Here is an 18729-nt window from a genome sequence, read left to right as displayed (position 1 = left end):
CAGCCTCATTAACACCAACATTAATATCTCCTACCTCACCCTCACTCATATGTTCAGCCTCATTAACATCAACATTTGTGCCTCCAACCTCGGCCTTATTCAAGTCACTTATACCATCTGCTTTACCATTGAGAACATCTTCAACCAGTTTTCTAATGACATCTTCAGTTTAATCAATATTAACTACAACCTTAACTATGTTGTCAGTTTCATCCTCTATAGGTTCATCATAGTAATCAGGTTGAGAAACTGAATGTTGCACATACACATGAACACTCTTATGTACCTTACATAAATCAACTATCTCTTGGGCACCTTTATCATCACTCAAAGTAAACAAACCAATTGTTGGATCCTTGTATATTACTGTTCCAGATTTCTCATATCTCAATTCTTTAATAATCCTTAATACCTCAAAGTAACCCCACTTATCAACATCATACTTCACCTCAGCAACTGAACCCCCATAACTTGATTCATCATCACCTTCGAAAAATACCTCATGGTGTATAACTACATACACATATTCATCCATAATATACCTAAAAATTACAATATTTTGAATCAGGAACACAAAACCCTAAAATGCAAACCCAGATGAACCCTAAAATAGAATTGGGCAAAGATTAAAAAGAAGAAAACAAACATTATCAATATTATAGAAAGATGATAAATTTGGGTGCTTTCTTCGTTCTTTCTACGTTCTCCGTTCTTCGTGCTTTCTTCGTTCTTCGTTCTGGGTTTGAGAAATCTGGATTTGAGAGAACTTCAGAGATTTGTTAGAAAGACGAGAAATCTGGGTTTGAGAGACATGTGAGGATAAACGTGTGAGAACGAAGAAGTCTATTTTGCCGTTTATGTATTACATTACCAGATCATCATAAGCTAATACACATGTGTGCCACCTATGCATCTCAATTGACTTTGACTAATGATTTGGACGGTAAAGATAAACGTAAATTACTTTGAATAACTGAGGGATTAAAATAGTATTTTTTAAAATTAAGGGATCAAAATAAATCCAAAATTAAATTTACAGAAAAAAATATATTAAATCTAATATAATAACTCAGGTATTTCATTCTTAAGAGATAATAGGCGAAATTATTTTAAGTCCTTAATGGTAACAAGTGTTAAATTAATCTCTTAAATATTACAAAGTAACAAAAATAATACTAAGAAAACATGAGAAAAAAACTTAACCAAAAAAAAACATGAACAAATAGACATAGTGCACATACGAAGTTATTAAAAAGGCTACTCGTGATGATAAGTAGTTGACTATAGGTACTTTTAAATTGATTTAAAATATTAATTTATTTTTAATTAAAATAAATATAAAAAATGATATGACATATACATTGTTTTATTGGATGAAAATATCAATACCCAACTAAATTCAAAAATATCAAAATGTTCACCTATTTAAAAAATAAATATTTTATTAATTTTTAATTTTTAATTCAAAAATATGAAGGAGGTCAAATTTATTTAAACTTAAAATAAAAAGTTAATTTTATAGATAAATTAAAATAAAAGATTAAAATTAAAATAAAAATAAAAACTTAATTTTAATATTTTGTATCATTACTCCTTTGTTCTCAATTTATATAGTTATTTTATAATAATGAATTATTGTATATCTTGGATTTTAAAGAAATTGATTTATAATCACCTAACATTTAAATAAAAAAGAAATGACATTTATGCAAAAAGACGGGATCAAGTGGCCAGGATGTCTGGACTAATACTCCTTCAATCATGAATAATGAGAGGACGTGTCAAGCCATGTATTAGAGGAGTAATTGAAGTTATCCTCAAATCTTGTAAGTTAACTACACTCTTTATTATGAAGAATGGTTGTCTCCATTCACTTTCATTATCTAATTAAGAAAATAACACGTGATCGAATTTATAAACACTTGAATTGGTCTTTGTAACAATCTCCTAAATCAAAAGGTTGTTGTAGGTTAAGCTGTGGCCGAATTCATAAATGCTTGAATCAATCCCACGGCAATCTCCTAAATCAAGAGGTTGTTGCGAGTTGATCTTTGTAACAATCTCCTAAATCAAAAGGTTGTTGTAGGTTAAGTCGTGGTCGAATTTATAAATGCTTGAATCAATCTCACGGCAATCTCCTAAATCAAGAGGTTGTTGCGAGTCAAATAGGGAATGTGTGGTCAAATTTATAAATCTATGAACCGATCCTTACAATAATCTCTTAAATTAAGAAGTTGTTGCAAGTTCAACCAAAAAATACTTATTTTACTGTATTATTTTATTTTGGATAAACCCTAATTTTTTAGTGACAGAGATCTTAATAATTTATAATTTAATTTGGAGATACGTAAATTTAAAAAAGAGTTATTCTATACCTAAAATTTAAATTTATATTCTCTTAAATAATTTGTCCTTTAAATTCCTTAATAATCTATTTGAAAGTTGATTTTTAGAAGATTATGGAGGGTTTAATGTGTAACACTTTTAAAAACTTTTATAAACAATATAATGCATTACCATATAAACTCATTATTATTTTATTTTTAAAATATCAAATATATTTTAAAATATAGACGAAACTCTACAAAATATTCTCCTCCAAACCAACTCGAAGTTAATCATTTGAGTTTATTAAAATGACATATAATTTAATACACTAAAAATACTTTTAATCAATATTAGTGTCTTCTTTTCGTTAATTTCCAATTATTTTAAGTAGCGAAATAGTTTGGTAAGATATACAATATTTTTTAACAAATTGCAATATCAATAGCATGACTTATCTACTCAAAATTATACTTGTTGGCTTGGGATAGAGGAAACTTGAAATAGCGTGCCATTGATTAACCAAAACCAAGTGTATAAATTACCAAAACTAAAGCTCTCACTCTTGGCAAACCAAAAATGCCACAAGAACTAAAACTTAATTTTGTTGCTACCAATACCATCATCAATCACACCCAAAGACCAAGTTTCAGAAAAATAAAGATAACTCAAAGTAGAGGAACCAGCCTCCAGAATTTCTTAACTTCCAAAATTATTAAAGAATGTCTCTCTAGAAACATGGGAAAATAAATAAAAAATAACAAATTGTCTAGATAAATAACTTGACTAACAACCTGAAATTCTTGAAGCTTATCTTAACCCCCTTCACTTGGCTTCTTTCCTTCCCATCAAATATCTAGATGGTTATATACATGGTGTTTGTCGTTGGTATAGGTATATGTACAGAAACCTTCTCATCTAAGGGTATGTATAACCAGCTTCTAAGGATCTTGCTTAACTCATAAAATGCTATCTCCTGAGGTAAAACCTCCATTACCGGTGCCATGACCTTAAATATGGCTTTCCCATTGGATCATGTAATGCAGAATTCGGATGTTGCAGATTCATCCATGTCATGTCATCAGGCACCATTACACTAGGTGAAGCTTCCCGTGCGGTGAAGTAATCTAGTGGATGGGAAGCCTGTGGTAAAGCAGCCGGATTCACCCTGGTAATGCTTGCGTCTACTCCATAAGTTCTTGGAGCAAGAAACTGGTCGGGGTTTCTGACGGAATCATAAGAGCTACTGGGCCGTAATTGGTTACAATGTGATAGCATACTAAATAAGCTCTGATCAGAGTTTGATCCAGTGCCGACACTTTGACTTGAAAGACTGCTGCCATCTGATCCATTCCAGCCACCACCAATGTGGTGATTAGCCGGGGGCCAATGATGACCAATAAAATTACCCGTATTTAGGTGAGATTGGCATGGCGCTGCCATGGAAGCAGTATTAGCAGCCCAATCAGTTACATTTGCTACAGCCAACGAATCTTGCCTGGGGATGAATGGATCTTGCCTGGGGATTAAGTACCTTCCTCCTGCAATGGTATGAATATTCTCCGACATACTTTCTGGCATGTAAACCTCGGTAGCTCTCCTCTGCACTGGGTCCAATGTCAGCGACATTTGCAAGGGCTCCTTGAAATGACCGGAACATTGGCCATCTCCCATTATAATGTTGTTTGAAGTATGAAAATCCAACGGGGCTCCTTTTTGTTCATGATGGTATGGTAACAGCCCCTCTCCATTGAAGAGAGAGTGAATTAAAGCACCTCGATTCTGGCTTTCGTAAGAACTGAAGGAGGTCCCATTGTCCAAATGCCCATGTAACAACTCTTTACCTGTCTCTTCTTGATGCAAATCAGCTTCAAGATCAATTACATGGGTTCTTTGATCTTCGTTGACTTGAGGGTTAGTCAGTGATAACTCATTAGCTGTGTACTTGTTTGTCACAGCAGAGTCATAGTATGAATGTGGTGCCATTTCAACAGTTTGCCAGACATCACTTCCAGAAGTGAAAGGCGCTCCTTCATCAGTAGAAACATCACAAGCGTTTGTATTCCTTGGATACTCGTCTTTATTTGGTGAAGTATCATCTGATTTTGATAAAACAATATTCTTTTCTGAATCCACACTCACTTGATTGAAATCATCATTACAACTAGAGTAAGAATTATGTGAGGACCGGATCTCTGGGGCGTTAACGAGAGAATCCTCATAATGTTTCATGCTAGACTGATCATTTAGATCTCTTCCATCCTCCACCACATTTAGAAGCTCATCTCCTGAGCTCATGTTATCCTCATCTTGCTCCTGAAGTTCACCCCCGGAACTCACATCTTCATTCTGATCCTCAACTGGGCTGACATTATCCTCATCTTGATCCTGAAGTTCACTCCCTGAGCTCACATCTTCATTCTGATCCTCTACCGGGCTTGTACTATCCTCGCTTTGATCCTGAAGATTTTCTCCTGAACTCACATCTTCATTCTGATCCTCTACAGGGCTTATATTATCCTCATCTTGATCCCCAGGTTCATCCCCCAAGCTCATGGGCTCGTCCTGATCCTGAAGTTCCCTCCCCAAGCTCAAATTATCCTCTTCCTGAAGGACAAAATATAATTCGAAAAGTATTAACAGAACCATTATGAGAAATCGTCTCTTATTATGTTACCAACGATCTTCTAGAAATTTGAGAAACAGATTCAAGGATGCAACTCAATCCTAGGAAATTATGGACCATCAGAAGGAAACACTACTACAAACCTCAAAGATTGGAGTTGATTTGTCCTTCATCTCCTCCACCAAAGAATTCCTCATTGCATCTCTTTGCACCTGTTTCTGCATCCTGTTTGCATATGCCACAGGGAGGTCTTTGATCACCAATTGCAACCTACAAAAATAAAACATATTCTAATGAGCAATAACAATGTGATGTTTAAGAACGTGTTCATTGATAACAATTTAACAAAAAAAGATAGCACCAAAAACATCACTAACCAATGCTCATGCAACTTCTTCTGTTCCTCTTTGACAAATACTTTGTATGGCTGCACATGAATGTCAATGAGGTTGCCCAAAACATGGTTAAGAGACTTAGATTGGATGCTTGTACCAGACTGCTGCATACTTTTAACAAGTTCATGCTGCTGCTTACTAATCTGATATGCATTAAGAACACAATTAGCAAATGCCCTAGCAACATATTAAATGCATAAAGCATTAAAGATTTTGCTTGGGTTTCTCATCTTGAAGGAAAAAGAATAGTTGAAAACACTCTAGTTGTATGGTTGTTACATGAGATCCATATTATACTAGGAAGAACTGGTGAAAACTATTGTTTTATCAAAATCTGACAATATTTCGAGAAATAAATACTTGGAATGTCTATATTGAAGCATTGTTGTCAAATAGCGGCTATAGTGTGGCAGAATTTGAACAAACCGCTATTGTTCTATGATGCGCTATTTAGTACAGTGTTGTCAAATAGCAGCTATAGCGGCGCTGTAGTGCATTAGCATAATGAAATTTGAACAAACCACTAATTTCCACGATCCACAAAATTGTATTAAAGCACGCATCGTAAAAAATGAAAGATTTTGCTCAATTTCCTCATTTTGATGCAGTATTGTATAACCCAAATAGAGGAGCAACCGACCCCAAAAAATGCTAGTGACATAGCAGACCGCGAGATGGCCGCCACTCGGATTTCAAAGTAGGGGAAACCCAAAAAGTGTCTGTTATATCAGCATATTGTTGTCACATAGAAGGAGAAGACCACTTACATCATCACAAGAGAACACTGAAATTCTATGTTTTTCTCATTAACTCGATGCAAAATACATGAGGGTATAAATAGCCTATGGAATACTCTCTCCATCCAACAATTAGTGACCCATTTGACGATTTCACACGGATTCAAAAAAATGTATATATAAATGAAAGACTGATATTTTAACTAAAGTACCCTTATTAAGTACTAGTGTGATCACCATTATCATAAATGCTCAGTGGAATATATTGACTAGAGAGTGCTGAAAGATGTATTGATTAGAGGGTCCAATTGAAAAACAAGTCATTAATATTGCATTGAAAATTAAAAGGGTCATTTATTTCGGGACAATTTTTTTACAAATGGACAACTCATTGTGGAACAGAAAGAGTACAATCAAATAAGGAAACTAATTAACCCCTATATTTACAAGAAAGGAAATATTTATGTGATTATAAATGGAAAACAAGTATCCCTATGATAAAGCTATACATATGTTCCTTAATGGCTCGGCCTCGATGAGCCTTAGGGGCAGATCCCCAACCAACAAACATAACACAAAGTAGTGGAGCTTTGCTGTTGCAAGTCGCGCGATTTTGGCCACTAGACCAAAGCACTAAGTGGGTGCACCACCTCTAGCGGTCAGGGACTGCTCTGTGATGGCGCTACAGCGCACTTATTAACAACACAGGCTAGAAGAAAAATGAATTTCTGAAAACACTAGTTATGTGGTTATATAAATCCATATAAGTTGTGGTTTCATTTCAGAGCTGACTCTTCAATATGTCAGCTGATAGGATATTGATTTCAATTTATTGAGAATCAACCATTTTACCTCTATACCTCTAATTACTACCACTAATAGGATATACATGCAGTCCAGCTACCATACAGTGTTTCTCCCAGCCAAATCAATATTGCTCAGAAATAAGTGGGAATGCCTGACCTTGATACATGACATGTATTTGTCGCCATCAATAAAATGAATGTTACGCTTGAGAATTTTGTCTTCTTTCTTGGGCTTTTCTCCCTTAATGTGTATGCCATCTGAAGGAAACATAGAATTTCTGGATTTACCTTTCACAATGCCTTTTTCAAGAACCCTGTCAAAAATTATTTCATGAACAGTAATTTTAAACATTAAAAAAAGATAAATGTTGATGATTATACATGAGAAAGAGTTTAAAACACAGTTAAGCACCCAGAAGGAAGCATAAATCAAAATAATGCGACAAAGTCATACAAGAAATAAAATTCAGGCAATACTTCATTATGCCTACCATGTAAACCAAGTTATCACAACAACAAAATCTTAATTCACAACAATGGCTGGTTTCAAGATCATGAAAAGCACTGTAACATGTGAAACAAATATTTGAAACAACATGGACAACACCTACCATCCTAAGAAGTTGGAATGCATGGTACGATACGGATACAATACAGCACTGATATGGGGGCAATTTAAATAATACTACAAATAATTTGTTAAACTTAAATTCATGTTAAGAAGGAAGTTGCACACAATTTATTGTTATAAAGCTAACCACTTAAACTAATCAAACAAAAAGGCCCAAGGATCACTCAATTTTATTGGTCCTTCTCTACACGGACTCAACCCAAACTTAACAAACAGGCCCAATTACAACTAGTTTGAAGCACAAATAACAAACGCAATATGAAGTTAATTAAAAAAAGAGATAAAAAGATGCATATGTATGCCTCTAAGTTACAAGCGAGGACACGAGAACCGACAGGGCCACAGAGAGAAAACACATTACATCTCTTGTTTAGAAGAATGGCAACTCGGCGATGAACCGAGAAGGCCATTAGTTGCAGAGCACAAAAAGGAAAGGCAACAGACATGTTTAAGAGAGAGAAGGTTGTACACCAATGTCAGAGAAGCCTCCTGAAGCAGAATTTGATCAGGGTTTTTTTTCAACAAAAAAGGGGTACTGGAGTTGGAAGAAAGGGTGGCACGAAGGAGAAAGGGAGTGTTTGCAACCAGGTTGCATGAAGGAGAAAAGCACATTCAAGATCCTGAAACAAAAGCACACGCAAGATCGTCGATTTCACCGATCTCGCATTCTTGAGCGGCATTCCCAATGTTGAAATACAAGAGACTAAGAGATATTTGAATAAACCGTGTGTTTTGAAAAGCACTACGGAGACTTTATTATATATATAACTAATTACATGATATAGTCGATGTGGGACTATTCGATATACAAATATTCTTAATACTATATTTACAAATATCAACACTCACCCTCAAGCTTGAGCATATAAGTCAAATGCACCAAGCTTGTTACATATATAATTAGTTCTGGGACTTCGCAGAGATTTTGTAAACACATCTACCAATTGATCATTAGAGTTGACAAAGTTTGTGATGATGTCACCTGATTCGATTTTCTCTCTGACAAAGTGGCAGTCTATCTCAATCTGTTTGGTCCTCTCATGGAAGACTGGATTTGAAGCAATGTGCAATGCGGCTTGATTAGCACAAATAAGTATTATTGGTCTTGCTTCTTCAATTTGAAGTTCCTTGAGCAACTGTTTTAACCAAATAAGTTCACATGTTGCCATTGGCATAGCCCTATATTCTGCCTCGGCGCTTGATCTTGCAACTACGTTTTGTTTCTTACTTTTCCAGGATATAAGGTTTCCTCCAACAAGTACACAATACCCAGAGATGGATCGTCTATCAATTGGTGACCCTGCCCAATCAGCATCGGAGTATCCAACTATCTGAATATGTCCTTTATTTTCATACACTAGACCTTTTCCTAGAGCACATTTGATGTATCACAGAATTTGGATAACAGCATCCATGTGTTCCTGACAAGGGGAGTTTAAGAACTGACTTACCACACTAACTGTAAAAGAAATGTTTGGACGAGTGATTGTGAGATAATTCAACTTTCCAACCAATCTTCTATACCTTCCCGAGTCAAATAGAGGCTCTCCCTGATTTGTTAGTAGTTTGACACTTGGATCCATATGAGTATCAGCTGGTTTAGCATTCAACAAACACGTTTTTTCCAAAATATCCATAGCATATTTCTGCTGAGAAATCACCAAACCACCTTTAGATTGGACTACCTCAATACCCAAGAAATAGCGAAGTTTACCAAGATCTTTTGTCTGAAATTGATTCGAGAGTGTTGCTTTAACTGGAGTATACCTTGCTGATCACTACCAGTTATGACAATATCATCTACATACACAATAAGATAAATACACCCTTGAGCTGAGTGATGATAAAAAACAGAATGGTCAGCTTCACTACGGACCATACCAAATGTTGTACTACAGTATTGAATCTGCCGAACCAAGCTCTCGGAGATTGCTTAAGACCATAAAGAGACCTGTGCAACCTACATACCATATTCGATGACTCCCCCGAGCAACAAATCCAGGTGGTTGCTCCATATATACTTCCTCTTCAAGATCACCATGTAAAAAAGCATTTTTGATGTCAAGTTGATGAAGAGGTCAATGTCGAATGGCTGCAATGGCTAGAAGAAGTCTAACAGATGTCATCTTGGCTACAGGCGAGAAGGTATCACTATAATCCAATCCAAAAATCTGAATGTATCCTTTGGCTACCAAGCGAGCTTTAAATCGATCAATCTTACCATCTGGACCAACCTTCACTGTATAAAGCCAACGACAACCTACTAAAGATTTCCCATGGAGGAGAGGAACCAGTTCCCAATTACTACTGCTTTGAAGAGCACACATTTCATCAATCATTGCTTGCCTCCACTCAGGGTGAAATAATGCTTCACCTGGAGTTTTAGGAATAGAAACAGAAGACAAAGAAGACAAACAGGTATACTGCAAAGGGGAAAGACGATGATAACATAAATCAATATAATGTGGATAAGGATTTCGTGTTTGACGTATACCTTTTCGAAGGGCAATCGGAAGATCGGACTCAGGTTGCAGGATCAAATCCGGTGATGGAGGAGGCGTCGGAGGAGAGTCTGCAATGACCTCAGGGACAGGTATGACCTCAGGGACAGGGACGACAGGCGTTGGGTGACGACGTTGATATGTTTGAAGTGGTCGAGAAATGGGTGGGTCAGGAACCCTAGACTGATGGGGGATCATGGTAGACGGGACATTAATAACCGCCGGAAAAGGTGTGGGAGTACTTTCTTGAATGGGTTCTGGAGTTACGTGACTGGACTCGAAATATGGAACCGACTCGAAGAAGGTAACATCGGCCGATACTAGGTATCGCTGTAGAATATGTGAATAACAACAATAACCTTTTTGGGATCGATGATAACCAAGAAAGACACACTTTAGTGATCGAGCTGAGAGTTTATCTAGATCAGGAGAGAGATTGTGTACAAAACATTTGGACCCGAAGACTCGGGTAGGGATTGAGTGAAGTGGAAAATTGGGAAAAAGGATTGAATGAGGGATTTTACTGTTAAGGACAGATAAGGGCATGCGATTTATAAGGTAACATGTCGTTAGCACAGCATCCCCCCAAAACCGAAATGGAACATTACCATGGAGAAGTAGGGTCCGAGTGGTTTCTACAAGATGCCGATTTTTGCATTCGGCTATCCCGTTTTGTTGAGGTGTGTGAGGGCAGGATGTTTGATGGAGAATACCATTGCGTGACATAAAATTCTGAAATTGTTGGGATAAATATTCACGGGCATTGTCACTTCTTAAGGTACGGATAGACACACCGAATTGAGTTCTTATTTCTTGATAGAATTGTTCAAAAATAGAAAATAATTCAGATTTATTCTTCATTAAAAATAATCACGTGCAACGTGAAAAATCATCAATAAAGGTGACAAAATACCTAGACTCAAGAGTAGAGGCAATACGCGAGGAACCCCAAACATCGGTGTGAACTAAAGCAAAAGGAGACGAAGCTCGTTTATTGACTCGATTGAGAAACTGACTACGAGTGTGTTTTCCTAGCTGACACGACTCACAATGTAAATTAGATACCTTTGATAAATTTGGCACCAACTTATGTAGTTTGGAAAGACTGGGATGACCTAACTGAGCATGGATAGTGAGTGGAGAATCTTTGCCTGAGTATGTCTGAGATGACACTGAGAGGTAATAAAGACCTTGAGACTCACATCCAACATCAATCGTCCGTCCCGAACTCCGATCCTGCAGAGTAACATTATTGTTAGTGAAGGTGACACTACAATCAAGAGAACGAGTTAAACGACTGACTGAAAGTAAATTAAATGGACAATTAGGTACATAGAGTACAGAAGTAACAGAAAGAGAATGTAGAATTTGAACAGTATCAATCCCTTCGGATCGGATTTGAGAACCATTGGCAGAATTTATAGTAGGTAAGAAACCGGATGTAGAGGGGGAAGAGAAAAGATTTTTATTACCGGTCACATGATCAGACGCACCAGAATCAAGGACCCAAGATCCAAGAGAAAATGATTGAGAGAGACAAGCAGATGAATTACCAGTGTGTGCTACCGAAGCAGTAGAATCTAAATTCTGATAATTCTGATACCACCTGAGGAAATCATCGTAGTTTGGCGTAAAGTTATGAGGAGTAGGCATGAGTATCGAATCTGAAACAGTTACCCTATGGAGAGTGGAGCGGTGGAAAAAATTTCGGGATCGGCCGTCAGACATGCCGTCACATGCGGAGGTTTCTGCCGATGAAAAGTGGGGAACGGCTGGATCGGAAGAGGCGCTTCTGCTGGTAGGTTACCGGAGAATTTTGAAAAGTGAGAGGCAAACCGGAGTGATGATACGGTTTGCAAAAAAAAATCTCACTGGAAGACAGTGGGTCAACCGGGTAAAGCACGGCGAAGAAAGAATTGCCTCTTAGCAGGCTCTAGATACCATGTTAAGAAATGTGGTTGGGACTAACTCAACCCTACAAAATCGGTTGGTAGAGTGGGGATTGTCCCCACTTATAAACACATGTTCAAACCATATATTATCTGATGTGGGACTCTTAACACCCACTTTGTCAGTTTTCTCCGGCATGGGCACACACAACCCCTTCAAGGTCGTAAATTTGTAAGATCCAAAGCTCTGGAGCACAGTTTTAACTACCATGCATGATTCTGAAGTATTTGGGCTACATGGCTACCAAAGCATAGGGTGTAAACAAGCATAAAAATGACAAGGAATAAAAACATTAGTCAAAATGAACTGCATCCGTCAATAAATACTTGGACTATACATGAAAAAACCTAGCAGTATCTATCACACTAACAAGCACAAAAGGATATGTCCATAAATACTTGGACTATACATGAAAAAACCTAGCAGTATCTATCACACTAACAAGCACAAAAGGATAAGGACAAAACTTGATACTTCAGTTCAAAAAGTTGTACAGCGATGAATCGCGAATGAGTTACTTGGGCCATATAATTGTTTGCACAAATAATATATGTAAAAATAGTAAAGCAAATCATACAATATAATGAACTCCTACTAGAAGGCCAACGCAATATTTAAAGCATACAAGTCAAAACTTGATTTGTTACCAGCAAATAAAAGTAACCACCAACAAACAAAGCGAAGTTGATATGGCAATAGCAATGATGTAGGGTGTACCAAAAGCAGCAGTCAACAACATAAAAGTTGAAAATCACAAATGATGATGGTGATGATATAGTCAACTAGCTATACCATTACTGATAGCATTTACCATGCTATGAAGACAAATGAAAGTATTGAGAAACCAAAAACAACTATGAAGACAAATGCATGTAAAATTCACCAGGTTCCTAAACTCCTATCGATATAGCTGATTACAAGTTCACTACTTACTTTCTCTGAAGTTTATTATCCTTTCTCGATGAAGAAATTAGGTATTCACTGTTACATGCTTTCTCCTCTGTATCCCAGGAACACGACTCAGATGTCACTGTGACATTCCCATCAAGATCATTAACTCTAGATTCATTCACATTTGAAGGCATTCTTTTCGGAACATGTTTTGGCCTGCACAATCCAAATAACATATGACATTAATGACTACCACTAAAATTCAAATTATAAATTTGCAGAACCTAATTCAAGTTCAATAACCAACTTTAAGTGATGTTGTGCATTGCAATAACATAAGTTCTTATACACCAGCAATAACTACAGATTTTCATTTTTAGAACTGAGACACGGTTTAACATCAACCAAAAGAAAGTAAATACATAGACTATAAGCAAATATAGTGGTTTCTAGCAGTAGAAATATATAAATGCATTTTACTCATTATCTACTTATGAAAACAGTAGTCAAGCAGAAAACATAATGGAGAAGTCCCATCATCTGATCAGGATACATCAGAGAAAAGATTTCCAGGATTTCACCGTCTCAAATGACATACCAAAATATCCACAAAATTAATAATATGGTGTCTAAGATATATGCCAGTTGTGTTCTCCCTAACTTGCACAACAACAGTTAGCTTTCATCTATGTTGAAGAGCTGCAAGTGCAAGTAGTGGAAGAACAAAGGAAAGGCATCATTTTAATAAAACAAATTATGGAATATGCCCTGTCCTAAAAATTTATGTGTTATGCTCAGTATGAAGATTGCAAGTCTTCCAGGGGACAACCTCCACATCTTCTGCAAAATTTCCTTTTCTGGATCTCTGCAACTTTGCCACCTCTCCTTCAACTTAGATAGAAATCCTATCATACTGCAAAATAAAACAAGGACAATCCTGCATTATAAATACAATGCAATATATATATATATATATATATATATATATATATATATATATATATATATATATATATATATATATATATATATGTGTGTGTTAAGAAATGTGGTTAGACCTAACTCAACCCTACAAAATTAATTGATAGAATGAGGATTGGCCCCACTTATAAACACATGTTCAGGCCATATATTATCTGATGTGAGACTCTTAACACACATCCTTACGGTCAAGACTAGACAACTGGAGCATGGAAATAAATTGTGGATGACCCGATAGCGGAAACCATAATAGGTGGCCCACCAGATCTTAAACGAGGTTCTGATACCATGTTAAGAAATGTGGTTGGGTCTAACTCAACCCTACAAAATCAGTTGGTAGAATGAAGATTACCCCCACTTATAAACACATGTTCAGGTCATATATTATTCGATGTGGGACTCTTAACAATATATATATATATATATATATATATATATATATATATATATATATATATATATATATATATATATATATAGGGTTTAATTGAAATGCACTGACAGTGTAAAGATATTTTACACTATCAGTTAATTACAACCATTGATTTGTTAAAGAAGTTTGACTTTTATTATAATCACATGTAATGTAACACAAACGGATGATTGTGATGTATTGACAGTGTAAAATTTTTTACACTGACAGTACATAACAATTAATCTTATATATATATATATATATATATATATATATATATATATATATATATATATATATATAGTTGAAGATGTACGGTGCTTACTCATTGTGATAATTATGTAACTGTTTGTAGTAAGCTCTCTTCTCAGACTTCAGATGTTGTTCCCGGTCAACAGTTCTATCTGGATGAAGATCACCGGAGCAAAGTGAAGCACCCCTGAAAATATATAGACATTTGTGATTCTGAAAAAGAGAAGATTTTTATGAATAATCAGCAGAACATATTACGTTTTTAATAATACTTTGCTAACTCTAAAAGCAAAACAAAAGACTTTTCAGAGATTGAGATATGACATAGCCATCACAAATATTATTGACAGGTAATCTTAATACAGAGGATCATAAATAAACATAAGCTATAACTTGCAAGCATAGAAACTAAGAGAATGAACAAATGAGATTTCCCCAAACCAGGCCCCTTTAAGTTAGAAAATGTGTATGAAGCAAAAACAATACTAGATAACTGGTCAATATGCTGTAAGATATGATTAAGCCTAAATTGAATTTCAAAAACTACCAAATAGAATTTGCGGGTAATAATTATATGCAAATAGCTGGTCAACTCAACCCAAAAGCTAATTATAAGTAGTTAACTCAAGACAACATGAAATCAATAACTACTTAGCAGTAATCTAATATAAGGAATATTCACATCACATGAAGCATGTAATAGGCACACACCAATTCAAAAAGGGATTTCCAAAGTCAAATTCAATCCCAGCTAGCAAATCTTCCACGGCTTGATGTGGCTCTATGCCCTTAGGGAGGAAACTCATAAGAAGGCTTCTCTCATTTTCTGAAAGATGAGTCTTCCAAACCTGCCAATTTCCAAAAGATTTATAAAATCTGTTTTAGGTATAAATCCTAGACAAAATAAAAAATTTGAGCTTGCAAACATGAAACTGTGACCACTATTTTATCTACCTCATATGAAAGCACTTCACTTAAATTATCCAAGTCAAAAATTTCTTGGGGCACTGTAAACACATCTGCCAAGACTTTATGATCATTAGAAACATAATTGACAAATGGTTTCATTTGTCTCCAACTAATACCAATTTGTTCACGCTTGGCAACAACTATTTTCTGGTTTCTATCCCATTCAACAGAGATGTGGGATCTCATGTCATTTGGAACTAAACCCGGATTCTTTCTTTTGGTCCTGTGTTGCTCTCTAGAACCATACCCGACAATGCTTGCCCCATTTACTCGTTTCCTCTTCTGATCGGCAGCCATTATTGACACAAGGGAATAATGTTTCAACAGAGCATTATATGAATATGAAGAAAAACAATATCTTCCTCATTTCTAACAAACATCTTTCATCCATATACAACCTGCAAAGCACCTTAGGAAAACAATGTCAATGATACCTCAAATTTCAAGTCCAAGTAGTACCAATATCCAGATAAGTTGAACATGATAATCACTAGAATGTTTATCAAATAAAACAGCTTCACTAAAGGATTCAATCAATCGACCGCGGAGCTTACATCATACAACGGTAAACAACAACAAGCCAATAAATATGAGGTGCATCATAGGGATGAAAATAGGTTAGGCTAGGCTAGGCTTTAGAAGGCCTGAGTCTTCCCTACGATAAACTTACAAGGCCTGGACCTGGCCTATGGCCTACTATAGACACTTTTTTTGGTCTGACGTGGCCTGAAAGCATATTTCTTATTAAGGTTTTCAATTAATCCATATTACTTAAGAAGCCTTATACATCAGTCTATGTATGCATATATAGGCCGATCTGTTTAGCATTTTTTCTAATATACTTACATATGTAGGTCAGCCTATTTAGCATTTTTTCTAATATACTTACATATGTAGGTCAGCCTATTTTGCATTTTTTCTAATATATATATGCATATATAGGTCAGTCTATTTAGACTATTTTTAATATATATGAAAATACAGGCCGGTCTATAAGATTTCATAGGCTTTTTTAATAGCCTAAGCCTAACCTATTTAATTAAATAGACTTTTAAAAAAGCCTAAACCTGACTTTTTTTATTAAATAGGTCTGGCCTATTCTCATCCCTACGTGCGTGGATAATCCAAAAGGAGACCAAAACAACCCTTTTCGGGTTAAACAGTGCATGCACAACACTTGTGAATTCCTCCAAACAGATGTAATCAAAATCAATTATCAATTACTTTGAACATCACATATTAACTATATGCAAGATAAAAACCAAGATAACCAACATAAAAAATAAACAATTTTATCATACATGCAACTATAAAAAATAAGTTTTTCCATCTATATCTACATAAGGAATCGAGCATAAACTTCAAAACACTCCTTTTTTTTGTCAAGTTGCCTGGTGGTTGAAATTCACCCTTTTTTAAAGGTGATCAAGTGGGATGCCGCGGATTCGAACATGCACCTCTACATATGAATGCACCTCTACATATGAGGCGCCTGCCGAGAGCTATCAACTGATGGCTTAACGGGACTCAAAACACTCCTTTTTATTCTCAAATATTTGGTGAGGATAAGCACAAGTATAGAGAAGAAAACAACAATTAACAACTGAAATACAATTACAAGTCATTGACAATTTCAAGTCAAAAGTCAAAACAAAGCTATTAAAACATTCAAACAATCAAAAGAAATAAAATCATAGCTCAAAAACGAATAATTAACAATAAAAATATCAAAAATACAAAATCAGGAGTTAGAGATTAAATTGTGAAAAACCGAATTCAAGTTACCTTCCCTCAGGATTCAGAACAGCGAAACCCTAAATTAAAAATAAAATACAATAAATTACCTGTAAAATAGTTAATTCAGCACCTTCCGAGTGAAAAAGCTTAATCTGTGAAATTAATCGAAGTGAAAATTAATATAAATTAATAATTAAAAAAAAAAGAATTAGGATTGCTTGAGAAAATAAAATCGGAATATGAATAATAATACCTTGAAACAAAGAGTGCGATGACGATGATGATGATGATGATAATGTAATGAGAGAAAGCGCTGCGTTGAGAGAAAGAGAAGACACCCAACACAGAATTGGCGAAGAGAGAGAATCGGACGACTGCGATTTCTTCTTCAAACCGTTATTTTTGGTATCAGTCACAAAAACAATTCGGCTCGGCTTGGATTGGATTGGGTTGGCGGCTTCAGCTCTCACACGTGTGTTGTATTGTTCGAGTGGTGAGAGATTATGTGGTTAACGTTATCTATAAAAATATTTTTTATTTTTTATTTATGAGATGAATTTGATTTCACGATTAATTAATAAAATTATTATTTTATGAGACTTTGAGATTCCAAGTCAACGTGTTCGGATCTAGCAAGATGGGTGGGTGTAGTAGTGGTGGGTGATAGATTTTGGTGATATTGTTCCATATATAACTAGCTCATATATTAAAAATATATAATTATTATTGGATTGCTCTTCATGAAAAATAATTTTAAAATTTTAAAAATAATAATAATAAATATTTATGAATATAACAAAAAAAATATTAATAATTTACCAATTTTATAAAAGAGAAAAAAAATATGCACAGTATAAATATTTTTACACTATCAACCAATGAGACTCATGTATCTCGTCACATCATACTTTTATTTTTAAAATACTGTTATAATTGGGCAATATAAAACATTTTGATGTCAGTGTAATATTTCTTTACACGGATAGTGTATTCCCTTTAACCTCTTTATAAAATATCTTATACTTTTTTCTAATACAACTTATAATAAAAGATAAAGGGAATGATAATTTAATTTAAGTAAGTATTTTTATATAATCTTTTGAATTTTATGTTAGTTTTTATTAACAGAGAGACCTTAAGTTTTTGAAATTTGTTTATGCTTAAATATATATATATATATATATAGATATATATATATATATATATATATATATATATATATATATATATATATATATATATATATATATATATATATATATATATATGGTAATCAAAATTGAAAATTAGTTAAATTTAATATCAGTTTAGTTTTTTGGATTTTTTACCAATATACCCCACTTTTTCAAATAATTTCCCAAAATAACCCAGTTTTCAAAAAATTTCCCAATATACCCCACTTTTAGAGGGAGGCGCCAATTGGATTGGCGCCCCCTCTTAAAAATTGCAAGGAGGCGCCAATTGGATTGGCTAGGGCACCTGCCCTAGCCAATCCAATTGGCGCCTATGTGTA

General features: G+C 35.0%; 1 protein-coding gene across 2 annotated transcripts; it reads right to left on the bottom strand.

Annotated features, from left to right (window-relative positions):
- Positions 1-2989: 2989 nt before the first annotated feature.
- On the bottom strand, positions 2990-17707 carry LOC127126338 (uncharacterized). Of its 2 annotated transcripts, none has more exons than XM_051055261.1 (11): positions 17470-17707; positions 17324-17368; positions 15465-15888; positions 15222-15358; positions 14584-14697; positions 13692-13775; positions 12905-13078; positions 7047-7203; positions 5329-5489; positions 5095-5221; positions 2990-4932 (listed from the first exon to the last, which is right to left on the bottom strand). In XM_051055261.1, the coding sequence occupies exons 3-11, from the start codon at positions 15774-15776 to the stop codon at positions 3319-3321; spliced, it is 2880 nt and encodes a 959-aa protein (XP_050911218.1). In that variant the 5' UTR covers positions 15777-15888; positions 17324-17368; positions 17470-17707; the 3' UTR covers positions 2990-3318. The 2 variants fall into 2 exon arrangements, with proteins under 2 accessions (XP_050911218.1, XP_050911210.1); XM_051055253.1 differs by having other exon boundaries at positions 15465-15877.
- Between the last annotated feature and the right edge of the window lie 1022 nt (positions 17708-18729).

This window comes from Lathyrus oleraceus, chromosome 1 (assembly GCF_024323335.1).
Source record: "Lathyrus oleraceus cultivar Zhongwan6 chromosome 1, CAAS_Psat_ZW6_1.0, whole genome shotgun sequence".
NCBI lineage: Eukaryota > Viridiplantae > Streptophyta > Magnoliopsida > Fabales > Fabaceae > Lathyrus > Lathyrus oleraceus.
The sequence above is the reverse complement of the archived record's forward strand: the minus strand, read 5'-3'. Positions and strand labels throughout refer to the sequence as shown.

Excerpts from the sequence above, each read along its gene's own strand:
- LOC127126338 (XM_051055261.1), bottom strand. The coding sequence starts at position 15,776 with ATGGCTGCCGATCAGAAGAGGAAACGAGTAAATGGGGCAAGCATTGTC. Across the intron at positions 13,079-13,691 it reads ATTTTGCAGAAGATGTGGAG|GCCAAAACATGTTCCGAAAA; the intron begins GTTGTCCCCTGG and ends TGGATTGTGCAG. Across the intron at positions 7,204-12,904 it reads GATAATAAACTTCAGAGAAA|GGTTCTTGAAAAAGGCATTG; the intron begins GTAAGTAGTGAA and ends AATTTTTGACAG.